At 34.7% G+C, this 12,682-nt stretch overlaps 1 protein-coding gene across 3 annotated transcripts in view; it reads left to right on the top strand.

Moving 5' to 3' along the window:
- The window catches only part of LOC106873159 (uncharacterized), a 329,246-nt gene that overhangs the window by 299,981 nt on the left and 16,583 nt on the right, over nucleotides 1-12,682 (top strand). For all 3 annotated transcript variants that reach the window (XM_089354161.1, XM_089354165.1, XM_089354155.1), the window contains exons 118-127: nucleotides 1-54; nucleotides 611-761; nucleotides 3,341-3,581; nucleotides 4,233-4,334; nucleotides 4,617-4,862; nucleotides 5,912-6,084; nucleotides 7,841-7,901; nucleotides 8,969-9,146; nucleotides 9,365-9,480; nucleotides 11,393-11,540. The exon at nucleotides 1-54 is cut by the window's left edge and continues 158 nt beyond it. In XM_089354161.1, coding sequence (XP_089210287.1) covers nucleotides 1-54; nucleotides 611-761; nucleotides 3,341-3,581; nucleotides 4,233-4,334; nucleotides 4,617-4,862; nucleotides 5,912-6,084; nucleotides 7,841-7,901; nucleotides 8,969-9,146; nucleotides 9,365-9,480; nucleotides 11,393-11,540 — 1,470 coding nt within the window. The remainder of the gene's footprint in view (nucleotides 55-610; nucleotides 762-3,340; nucleotides 3,582-4,232; nucleotides 4,335-4,616; nucleotides 4,863-5,911; nucleotides 6,085-7,840; nucleotides 7,902-8,968; nucleotides 9,147-9,364; nucleotides 9,481-11,392; nucleotides 11,541-12,682) is intronic.

The following is a 12,682-nucleotide window of genomic DNA, read 5'->3' as shown; positions in this document are numbered from 1 at the left end:
CTCAATAAACTTGGAATTAAAAGCTATGGCATATCTGACACAACTTTAGAAGAGGTAATCTTGACAACAAAGAATTATAGTATGACTGGTATTTCATAAATGGTGACGTAGTGACTATTTCACTGTCATGATTACCATCATCATCATCATCATTATCATCATCGTCATCGTCATCATCGTCGTCATCATCATCGTCATCATCATCATCATCATCATCATCATCATTCATCACCATCACTATTAGCAGCAGCAGCATCTACAACAACATTATATTATTATAGTCGTCAATATCCCTTTTTCTCTGTTGGTATGGTATTTGTGCATTTCATAACCATCATTGGTTTCAATCTTTTTTGTTACTTCATCTGAGAGACACAACATTTTGAAGCCATAAGATTGCATTCTTTATCTTCTTTTGGTCTTCCTCTGTCCAGCACACAGCATATTTTCATACATTACTCACCCTCCATTCACACCTCAGTTTTCTGTTATCACAATTTATCACCTCTGCATACCTCAGCTGATAGCCTAAATGACTGACCACCTATATTTTCTGCTTTCCAACAAATCATACTATTGGTTAATAAAATACATTTGCCCCACTTTCTAGGTGTTCCTGCAAGCACGTGAACTCTCTAATGCAGGCTTACCAATGACTCCTGAAAACATGAAGTCTACATTGCTGGATGATACTAAAATGTCTGCAAGATCTGAAAGTCATCAGAGTTTAGATTCCCAAGACATAAATGAATTTAACTCAGGTGAGTTTTCCAATACATTATCATCATCATCATCATCATCATCATCATTTAACGTCCGCTTTCCATGCTGGCATGGGTTGGATGGTTTGACTGGGGACTGGTGAGCCAGATGGCTGCACCAGGCTCCAATCTGATCTGGCAGAGCTTCTACAACTGGATGCTCTTCCTAACACCAACCACTCCGAGAGTGTAGTGGGTGCTTTTACGTGCCATCGGCACGAGGGCCAGTCAGGTGGTACTGACAATGACCACGCTCAAATGGTGTTTTTACATGTCACCTGCACAGGAGCCAGTCCAGCCGCACTGGCAATGCCCTCGCTCGAATGTTGTTTTTCATGTACCACTGGCACAAGTGCCAGTAAGGCGATGCTGGTAACGATCACGCTCAAATGGTACTTTTTATGTGCCACTGGCACGGGGGCCAGTCAGCGGTGCCGGCAACGATCATGCTCAGATGGTGCTCTTAGCGCTCCACTAGCACAGATGCCAGTCAAGCATTGCTGTCATCGAATTTGATTTCATTATATCAGCTTGTTTTAGTAAATATTGTAGCATCATTTTAGAGCCAGTTTGTAAAACATTCTAGTAATCAACGTATGGTAGGGAAGATTAATTTAACACTTTAACTGATTTAACAATAATACACTGAAATCAGCAAACTGACAGAATGATTACCACACCAGACAAAATGCATAGCAGTATTTCTTCCAGCTTTATATTCTGAGATCAAACTCTGCCTAAGTCAATTTTGCCTTTCATCCTTTTGATGTCAATGAAATAAGTGGCAGTCAACGAGACTCTTACCCTAAATGTTCAAGCCTAGAAAGAATCAATAGTACTCTGAAAAGTTAATGCATCTACAAGCATCTTGAAGCTCACATCTCCTACTGTCCTGGTTAGTATATTAACCTTGCCAGGGAAGTATATTAACTTTTATATTACCAGAACATTTCATTAGAATTCAAGCATTACTACACCAGGACATTTTCAGTTATTTTACTGCTAGTATGGCACTATCCCAACACTGTAGTAGTAGTTAGTACACTTGCCTGGTCAGCAGAAGGTTATCTGTCATTGTTAACTGTAGTGTTGGATTACCTGTTTACAAATGGATATAAGTATGAATGTGTAGTTGTAGTTAAGATTTTTTTTTCTCGACCACATGGTTTCCAGGCTTACTCACACTGAGCAACATCTTGGAGAGATGCCTTCTACCACAATATCAGGTTGCCCACTACCTGGAGGTAGAATTTAGTAACCAGAAACTAAGCAGCAGCTTCATCATCACTATCATCATCACTTAATGTCCGTTTTCCATGCTGGTATGGGTTGTACAGTTCAACAGGAACTGGCAAGCTGGAGGGCTGCACCAGGTACCAATCATCTGTTTTGGCATAGTTTCTACAGCTGGATGCCCTTTCTAATGTCAACTACTTAACAGAGTGTACTGGATGCTTTTTACATGGTACTAAGATGGGTGCTTTTACATGACACTGGCATGGAGTACCACAGCCTGTCATATATATATATATATATGTATTTATGTATGTATATATATATATATATACACACACATACACATACATACATGCATATATATGTATGTTTATTTACACATATGTATGTTTATATATACATGCATGTATGTGTGTACATATATTCATGCATATAATGTATGTATGTATTTTTCTATCTGCCTGTTTGTGTGTGTGTGTGTGTGTGTATGTATGTTTATATATATATGCATGTTTATATATATGTGTATGTATATATACACGCACACACACACACATATAAACATATATATATATATATATATATATATATATATATATATATATATATATATACATATACGTATGAGTATAAATTTCACTAAAGTGTAACAATGAAGGATGCAAACATTGGCAAATTCTTTGAACAAATTCCTTTACCATGTACGTTCTACATTGAGTTAGTGACAGTCGCTTATCATTTTCACAATGAGAAATGCAATGAACCAGTAATAGCTTCATTAGAAACCTGTAGCTAACAATTCTATTCTATTAGTTGTAATATACTATAAATAAAATAAACATAGGAGTGGTTGTGTGGTAAGTAGCTTGCTTACCAACCACATGGTTCTGGGTTCAGTCCCACTACGTGGCACCTTGGGCAAGTGTCTTCTACTATAGCCTCGGGCCGACCAAAGCCTTGTGAGTGGATTTGGTAGACGGAAACTGAAAGAAGCCCATCGTATATATGTATATATATATATGTATGTGTGTATGTGTTTGTATGTCTGTGTCCCCGATGGTGGTGTGTTTAGGTCCCCGTAACTTAGCGGTTCGGCAAAAGAGACCGATAGAATAAGTACTAGGCATCCAAAGAATAAGTCCTAGGGTCGATTTGCTCGACTAAAGGCGGTGCTCCAGCATGGCCGCAGTCAAATGACTGAAACAAGTAAAAGAGTAAAAGAGTAAAGAGTAAGAGTATATACCAATAGTTGTATTTTTTTAAATCATACAAATTATTTATAATGTAAACCATGATGCATAATTAATCACCATAATATTTCCAAGATCATTTTTATTTTTCAGTTATGGACATTTCATCAAAAGTGAGCTATGAACCAAGTAATTTTATAGCCTTCCTTACTTTGATTCAAAAACGTGCCAGTCACTACCGACGCAACTGGAAGATGGCTATCTCTGTGATTTTGCTCCCTTGTATTTTCTTTGCAATGGCTGTTGGCTTTTCCAAAATAACACCCAAAAATGATTCCAAACGTCTCCGTCTTTCCCCTGCATTATATGGACCAAACTCTTACATGTTTTACAAGTAAGTAACTTTGCAACATTAAAACTTTATTCTTAGTCTTAATATTTTTACTTTGTCTTAGGAGCTTCAGAAATGAGGAACAAATAGATTGATATTCTTTGTCTCCATAAAAAGAAGGATCAGGGGTACTTTCTTCATCTTGTTACTTGTTTCAGTCATTGAACTCCAGCTATGCTGGGGCACCACCTTGAAGGGTTTTAGCTGAACAAATCGATTCCAGTACTTATGGGATTTTTTTTTTTTTTTAGTCAGGGGTTAACTCTGGTACTTATTCTAACAATATCTTTTGCTGAACTGTTAAGTTCTGAGGGGTGTAAACAAACCAGCACTAGTTATCAAGTAGAGGTGAGGTACAAACACAACTTCCACACATGTATTCACACACTCACTCACACACACACACACACACGCACACACGCACACACACACACTCACATGACAGGCTTCCTCACAGTTTCCATCTACTGAATTCAGTCACAAGGCATTGGTTGGCCTGAAGCTATAGTTGAAGACACTTGCCAAAGGTGCTGCATAGTGGAATTGAACTGAAAACCATGTGGGTGCAAAACAAGGTTCTTAACTACACATCCATGCCAATGGCAACTTTTTTTGTTATATTAAATATGATTTGTCTAATATCTATATTTTCAGAGATGAAGTGGGTGATTCATATGGAAAAGATTTACTAAAGTGGATCAGTCATTCACCTGGTGTTGGTACAACATGTATGTCAGACACTGCTTCAAATCTTGAGTATGTATTTTACTAAAATTTAATTTATTTCAGTATTCAAAGTTAGCTGCAGCTGCTATTTGTTAAATGATATTAACTCTAAAACTTATCAATTACTACAGTCAGTTATCATTACATTTTAAAGATATCCTTTTAAAATATCATTCATATGTTCAATGGTATTAATTTTATCAATTAGTATAGTCACTATCATTACATTTTAAACATGTCTTTTAAAAAATATCCTTCATATGTTCTTATTCTTTATAATAAATTTAATATCATTTCTGAACCATATTTCAGAAAACCATTTGAATGTAAACCAGCAGAGACAGTTTTCGAAAGACCCAAATATCAGAAAGACCTAATGAACAAAACTGAAAAATGTGAATGTGAAAACTACCGGTTCAAATGTCCTAAGTATGCTTCTGGTATTCCACCAACTCAACTACAACTAAACTCAACAGATTTTCTTCAAAACCTGAACTCAAAGTCAATGCCAGTCTCAGAGTACCTATTAGAAAGCTACATGAAATTCATCAAGAAAAGGTATAAATAACTAGATTCTCTTTCTCTTAAACTTGTTTTGCATCATCACTGCCATCATCATCATCGTCATCATCATCATCGTCATCATCAACTGCAACAGCAGTAGTATCACAGCCATCATTACTGTCATCACCATCATTATGACAACTAACAGAACCATCATAAGTTCAAGCAATTCCATGATGGAAGAGCCATTCCACTGTGGAACGGTGTCAGTAACCAGGTCACAGTTGTGCAACAAAAATGTTGACACCTCGTGAAATAAATTTAAATGAATTTAACAGATCTGCATATGTTATTCAATGGTTAGAATTACTCCAACGGTGTAACTGCTTCACCTTCAACAGTTTCAAATAAAGTCACTTGCAAGACAAGTGCAAATGGATCATTCTCACATGGCAATTGTGACAGTGACACAAATTTATGAAATATCTAAGCTGTAAATCTTGAATACTTACAAGAATTGTATTGATTCATATTTTAAAGCTAAGTTTGATTACCCAGAAAAGTATTTTAAAAAATATTTATCTGGAATTTATGTTTAGCGCTTTTTTAAGAGAATCCAGAAAGAGCAGTGTATGTGATGTTGCACAAAATAAATTTTTTCTCCTTAAAATATTAACTTCTAATTCTCCTGAATTTCCTCAGACAGGCCAAAGAAGCCCCACAATATTTATTTACATTGATTTTGAATTTCAAAAAAGCTCAGTTTGCTGACTAACAATGTTTGAGGCCTTAATGTTCATTTATATGAGTCTGACATGCATGACAAAAATGGATGTGACATTTTCTCATCTTCCAAACAGTGCAGATCTGGTGGAAATTATCCCAATATTGATATCTGACCAGTCAAAAATGTATCATTTCAACATACCTTTACAATTATAAAATTATTTTCCTGGATATTCTAAAAGTAGTTGAAAACCTGTTTTGGTTTAACTTTCATGAGTAATGTACAACTCCAAACTTTGGTAATTTCTTTCTTTTTTTTTTTTTGATAATAATTTTTATTGATAATGTCTATTTTGATAATTTGTTTATTGTTACAGGTATGGTGGATGGACTTATGAAAGAAATAGCAACAGCAAAGATACGAAACAGGTAACTGTGTGGTTCAACAATAAAGGTCATCATTCAATGCCCGCTTTTCTTAATGGTTACTCTAATGCAATCCTGAGAACAGAAGTAGCAAGGAACAAGTTTGGAAACCCAGAAGAATATGGTAAACAAGAACTTTCTTTTCACTCTGTTTATTTCTCTCTTGATTATGACAGCTGACATCTCTCATTTGTTGCAATGTATTTACATAGAACCTGACAATATATAAAGGAGAGCTTGATAGGAATGAATAAATATTGTTGCATGAGCTACTTTGAGCAAATCCTTTGTCTTTCAGCCATGTACCATTTATAATAATAATAATAATCCTTCCTGCTATAGTCAATAACATTGGGCCCAGTGCATAACTGGTGCTTATTTCATCGACCCGCAAAAGGATGAAAAGCAAAGAAATGCAACTAAGCATTTTGCCCAGAATGCTAACAATTCTGCCAGCTCACCATCTTTCTGGTAATGCTAATAATAATAATAATAATAATAATAATAATAATAAGAAGAAGAAGAAGAAGAAGAAGAAGAAGAAGAAGAAGAAGAAGAAGAAGAAGAAGAAGAAGAAGAAGAAGAAGAAGAAGAAGAAGAAGAAGAAGAAGAAGAAGAGTTTGATTGTTGCAGCCCAAGATCAAGCATTAAAAATCAAACAACTTGAGAAAAAATATATGGAGAGAATGTGTTAGAAAAATGTAGAGCCTGTGCAACTTGGAACGAAACAGTGGCACACATTGTGGAAAAATGCCCCAAGCTGACACAGGAAGAATATAAGAAATAGAGGTATGACCAGATTGTAAAAGTTTTACACTGGAAACTGTGCTAGAAATTGGGATTTGAAGCTGGAAATACATGGTACAATCATCGAGTTGAAAGAATACTAGAGTTGGAGAAATGTAAGATTTTGTGGGACTTTCCAATTCAAACGGACAAGAAATTAGAAAACAATAGACCAGATATTACAATCATAAATAAGAAAAAGCAAAGTTGCTTACTTATCAACCCATCATGCCCATTTGATTCCAGGATCATAAAGAAAGAAGAAAAAATTTTTTTTAATCCCCTGAAGTTTGAAATAGGAAGAATTTGGAGCATGCAAACAGTAAAGGTCATGCCTATAATAATTGGTGCTCTGGGAACAGTAAGCCAAGATATAGACAAATGGCTGAGGGAGATTGAAATAGAATGCCTGGTAGAGCCCCTACAGAAGTTTGTGTCTCTTAAGGACAGCAAGGATTATCAGGAGAGTTCTAAGCACTTGAAAGATTGCTGAAAACTTGTGGATACCTAAGGTTACAGGTAGTAACATTCATAATCCCTACTAGGAATAAGACCAAACTTGAAACAAACCAAAATAATAATAATAATCTTTTCTACTAAAAGCATGAGGCCTGAATTGGGTGGGAGGAAGATGAGGAGATGGGGTAAGTTAACTACATCGATTCCAGTGCATAACTAGTACTTATTTAATCAACTCAGAAAGGCTAATAATAATGATAATGATTGGATAATTTAAAACATTTAATTATTTTATTGAAAATCTACTTGTATTATCTATCCTCCAAGCAAGACTATTCTCAGAATTTTCCCAGATGTGCCAGCTCAGTCTGATAACTAGCCCTTTGATAACTAGCCCTTTGATAACTAGCCCTTTGATAACTAGCCCTTTGATAACTAGCCCTTTGATTATATTTTTATGGTTTTTAAATTGAGGAGGAAATAAAACTAAAACTATTGGAAACTAAGAAATTTTAATGACAGAACAACAGCATGTTTCAATATAAATTTATCTGTTCTTTGTTGTTGTTTTTTAAGTAGCTTGTGTATTTTATGAGACTCATTCTAAAATCATTGTATTTCTATATCTCTAACAGGAATTTCAGTTTTTAACAACCCAATCCAATTGTCAGTCAGTACTTTGAATGAGGAATCTATGTAAGTATATGCTTTCTTTTTCATTAGAAAATAGTCTCTGAAATCTCTCAGATCTTCAGATACTGATAGAATATCACACAAGTGTTATTACATTTGAAGCTGTGACTAAACTGTCAGTCCACCACTTTCTTGTAGGAACAATAACAATTAAGTTTTATATATAAAACTATATCCATTACTTGTAAATGAGTGATTTGACAGTGTGTACTATGCTTTGGTTAAGCATTTTAGGTGCCTTGTAATCACAAGCAGAGAAAGACATTCTTTCAGTCCTTCAACCTTTCACCCAGCAGAACATGAAGGATAAACTTCTGGCTACATTTTTTTCAGTTATCTTCATTTATGCTGCCTTGATGAAAGAGTCTATATCATGGCTGACTGATTTGCAATCAATAACTTTGACTGGTCAGCTTATTGCTGGTGTAATCATCTCGTTGATGAGTATTCCACAAGCCTACTAGATTTTGTCCAAATTCAGTCTAATCAAGTTTCTAATGAATGTCAAAATAAGATTTTTCTTCTACTTACAAATTTATTAGAGAACCTGTACTTTTCTTATTTCTATTTACCTGTCACAAACCTCTCCTCAGACATTTTAATTAAATAAATTTAATAGTTGTACTCAAAATATTCTCTATGAAAGTGCTCTCAATATATTTTGTAATACTATGAAGCAAACATTACAATACTTTTCAATGACTGACTCCACCTTTACATTTTATTGGTTACTTACATAAATTTTACCCGTGAAGAGATACTGGCTCTACTTAACCATAGCAACAACAATAACAGCAATAGCATTTCATTAAAATATTGATTGTTTTTTCTCTCGTAACAATCACAAATGTCTTTGAAATTATTATGAAGAATGTCAAATAATAAATATGTTGTGTCGACGCCCCCAGGCAAAGAAGTAGGATCTCCCAAAACATATAAATAGATGTAGGTCTGGCCGTGGTAGGAGTGTTGAGTAGCAATCGAGTAGCAGTTGTGCACAGTTGAGTAGAGATAATTTTATTACTTTGGTGAATTCATATCAAGTAACAATCTTCTATTTTGTATTTCAGTTTATTCCATGCTTCTGAGACAGCCATCAGTTTGATTATCCTACTGGCAATTAGCTTTATCCCAGCTGCTTTCAGCATTTATTTAGTCAAAGAAAATGTCAGCTCAGAGAAATACCTATTTATTATAAGTGGAGTGAAAACTCCTATCTATTGGATGTCTGCATTCATCTGGGACTTAGTAAGTATTGCAAGTTGTTTATGCACATTCAGTCACAAAAACACTCATCATTATGCATAAATGATTTTATGTACATATGTGTTTGTGTGTGTGTGCATGTGCAAGTGTGCATACGTATGTGCATGCATGCATTTTGTTAAACTTAACAACATTAAAAAGCATTTAAATCTAATGTTTAATATTCATATTTAATAATATATCAATTTTATTTTGTTTAGATGGTATACTGTCTTTCCTTGATAATAATTGTCATTATTCTGGCTATATTCAAACTGGACAGTTTCTGGATGCGAGACAATTTTTCTGCTACTATTCTTTTAATTTTCTTATTTGGGTGAGTAACCAAACTAGCAACTTTTTGCTTTTTACATATTAATATATAAATATGAGGTTTGCATACATACATACCTCTACCCTTATCTGTAACCATCAGTGCTCTTCCCTCACACTTTTATGACCTCCTTCTTCCTCTTGATCCACTATCCACACCATCTCTTTCCTTTTACTCATATACTTCCACCCATCCTTATATAAATGCAGAGTTATAAGTTGTCATGTATCTTCTCTATGGCAAGACACCTCTGCTTGTCCCTGGTATAAAATCATCTTTCCACCTTCTTAAATACCCTACAATCTCGCTTAATTTTAAGGGCTTTTCCCTTTCCTCCTTGTATGAGAGTTCCAGCATTTTGAGAGCTGCAGAACCACCTCTTAGCCACTGTTGTTCCCAGGTCTACTCTGGCGTGAAGTAGTAGCACTTGTTAGGGTCCCAGCTATGGATTAACTAACATGTGAACAATGGGAGTGTAGGATCCCTGGTTGTCACTAGAATTTCTTTCTAGGAGAAGGTAAACTCATCTAAAAAAAAGCAGTTGGTTCCTGGTCATCTCAACGTCTGTTGTGCCACTAGTTTTATAGCTGATCAATTGAAAAGTGGGTTCCATGTTGTGCAACACCTTATTCATGCAAAACAAATTCATGCATGGGAACTTCTTGGAACATTTGCATGGATTTACTGACTTTAGGAAGTGGTCTTACTTAGTCACAAGTTGACTTCCATGTATAATGTATATATGCATGTATTTGTGTGTATTTATATGTGTGTGTGTGTATGTGTGTATGTGTGTGTGTCTGTCTGTCTGTCTGTATGTATGTATGTATGCATGTATGTATGTATGTCTCGTTCTGGTCTAACAACACTACATGTTTGCTTCTCTTTGGTTTCCTTGCATGTCTCCACTGTCATTTTTTTGTTCCCAACTTTGACGCTTCATAAATCTTAAATTTTATTTTAGAATTTATGGGAGCAACTGTCTTTGAAGACTCATATTGTCATTGAATGCTCAAAATAAGGAGTAGATAGACAGCCAACAACTGATGAAGGGTCCTTTGTGTTTACTTATCCTGTTTTCCATTTTTTCTTATTGTTTACATATTTAACTCATTTTTCTCTTAAATCTTTAAATAAACATGCTATTTGCACTGTTGGTGACATCCTGTACCCAAATGTGCATGTGCATGTATATCTATCTATCTATCTCTCTCTCTCTCTCTCTATATATATATATATATATATATATATATATATATTATTTATGTATGTATGTGTGTATGTGTGCATACATGCATGTGTGTGTATATATATAGGAGGATGTATGTTTCTATGTATGTATGTATGTATGTATGTAGGTCAGTAAGTATGTATGTATGCATGTATGTTGTGACAGTGAGATATGGATATGATAAAAATATTATTTCCATAAATCATTCAGAAACTAAATGCTAGTGTTGGTTATTATTTAATCTTGGATGAACATACTTATGATCAAAGACATTTCACCAATGATCATCCCATCATTTTTGGTAGTGGTGGAGCAGAATTCTGTGCACTTGCTGGCAGCAGTAGTTTGCAATTGTGATGATGGTTATGTCAGAGATTGTAAAATATCAACACTCCATTTTACCCTTTTGTTGGAATACGTTGATTTTGTTACAATTGGTTTTAAAAATAAAATAGAATTTAGTGATTTAACTCTGTCATTATTAAGCTGGGGTTTGGAACTTAAGTTAACATAGAATTTTCAATATCAATTGCTTTAAAACAGAGAGATTGTATCATACAACCAGAGCCAGTCTCAGGCACATTCGTATCAAAAGGGTTGTTGTATTTTGAGTTATTCATACCTAAAATGTCAAAATCTGTTCAGTGTTTTAATTCTACTTTTAATCTTTATTTTTTTGTATAGATGGGCTTCCATACCACTTATGTACACGTCAGTAAGCTTCTTCAAAGATCCCACGACATCGTATATGATTGTTTTCTGTTTTAACATATTTTCTGGATTGTGCACAAGTGTATGTGTGTTCCTCTTAAGTCTATTCCAAGGCACACAGGTAAAAAGAAAAACGTTATTTTTACATTTAACTTGAGTAGAAATTTTCATTAATTCTTTAACCTTTTAGCATCTAAACTGGCCATATCTAGGTCAAATTGTTTTTATGTTCAAACTGGCCATGCCTAGCTTCTCACACCTACTCTACAATGTCATTGTTAAAATAGTCACATCATCAAAATTTTAAAGCTACAAGATAATACATGATTAATTCAAAACAATGTGAATAAATAAGCATTACATTTGACTGAGTAATCTGAATTCTAAAGGGCTAAAAAAATTTTTTTTATTTAATTTCAATTCTAGTATTGCATCTTTAGATCTAGTACTTTTACAGCTGGATCATTTGTTCATTGCCAATATACAATGGAAATACAATCTCCTGCTAGATAATCATCTCTTAAACAGTATTTCAGTTAATGCAATTATTTTTGTTAGTAATTATATTTGAATTGATCTATATGCGTATTTATTTGCAACACTGCTTTTGCATGTCAACTATAATATTTTGTTTAGCCAGAACCAGCATTAAGCATGATCAGCTCATGTTTTGAAACTGATTTATTATAAAGAATGTGAAGGTGCATGGCTCAGTGATTAGAGCATTGGGCTCAGTCATGAGGTAGTGAATTCAATTCCTGGACCAGGCTGTGTGCTGTGTTCTTGAGCAAGACACTTTATTCATGCTGTTCCAGTTCACTTAGTTGTAGAAATGAGTTATGACATCACTGGTGCCAAGCTGTATTGGCTTTGCCTTTCCCTTGGATAACATCAGTGGAGAGGGGAAGCTGTATGCATGGTTGACTACTGGTCTTCTATAAACAACCTTGTCCAGACTTGTACCTCAGATGGTAATTTTCTAGGTGCAATCCCATGCTTATTATAAAGGGAGTCTTTTACTATAAAGAATACAAGTGTTTCTGACATCGTTTCAGGGTATTCTCTCTTGTGTTGCATGGTATTCATGACAGCCAAGAAGCTAGAAATGCATTCACTGTTCTGCAAAGAGAGGATGCCTTGATATGACTATTGGTATTTTTCAGTACCTATTGCATAATGCAAGAAGGATTTTCCATGGCAAATTAGCAGTAAATATGGCCTTTATACAGGTCAAATATGTCCAAAACATATTTGAAATTATCT

Source organism: Octopus bimaculoides, chromosome 1 (assembly GCF_046866305.1).
Source record: "Octopus bimaculoides isolate indiv1 chromosome 1, ASM4686630v1, whole genome shotgun sequence".
Lineage (NCBI taxonomy): Eukaryota > Metazoa > Mollusca > Cephalopoda > Octopoda > Octopodidae > Octopus > Octopus bimaculoides.
The sequence above is the reverse complement of the archived record's forward strand: the minus strand, read 5'-3'. Positions and strand labels throughout refer to the sequence as shown.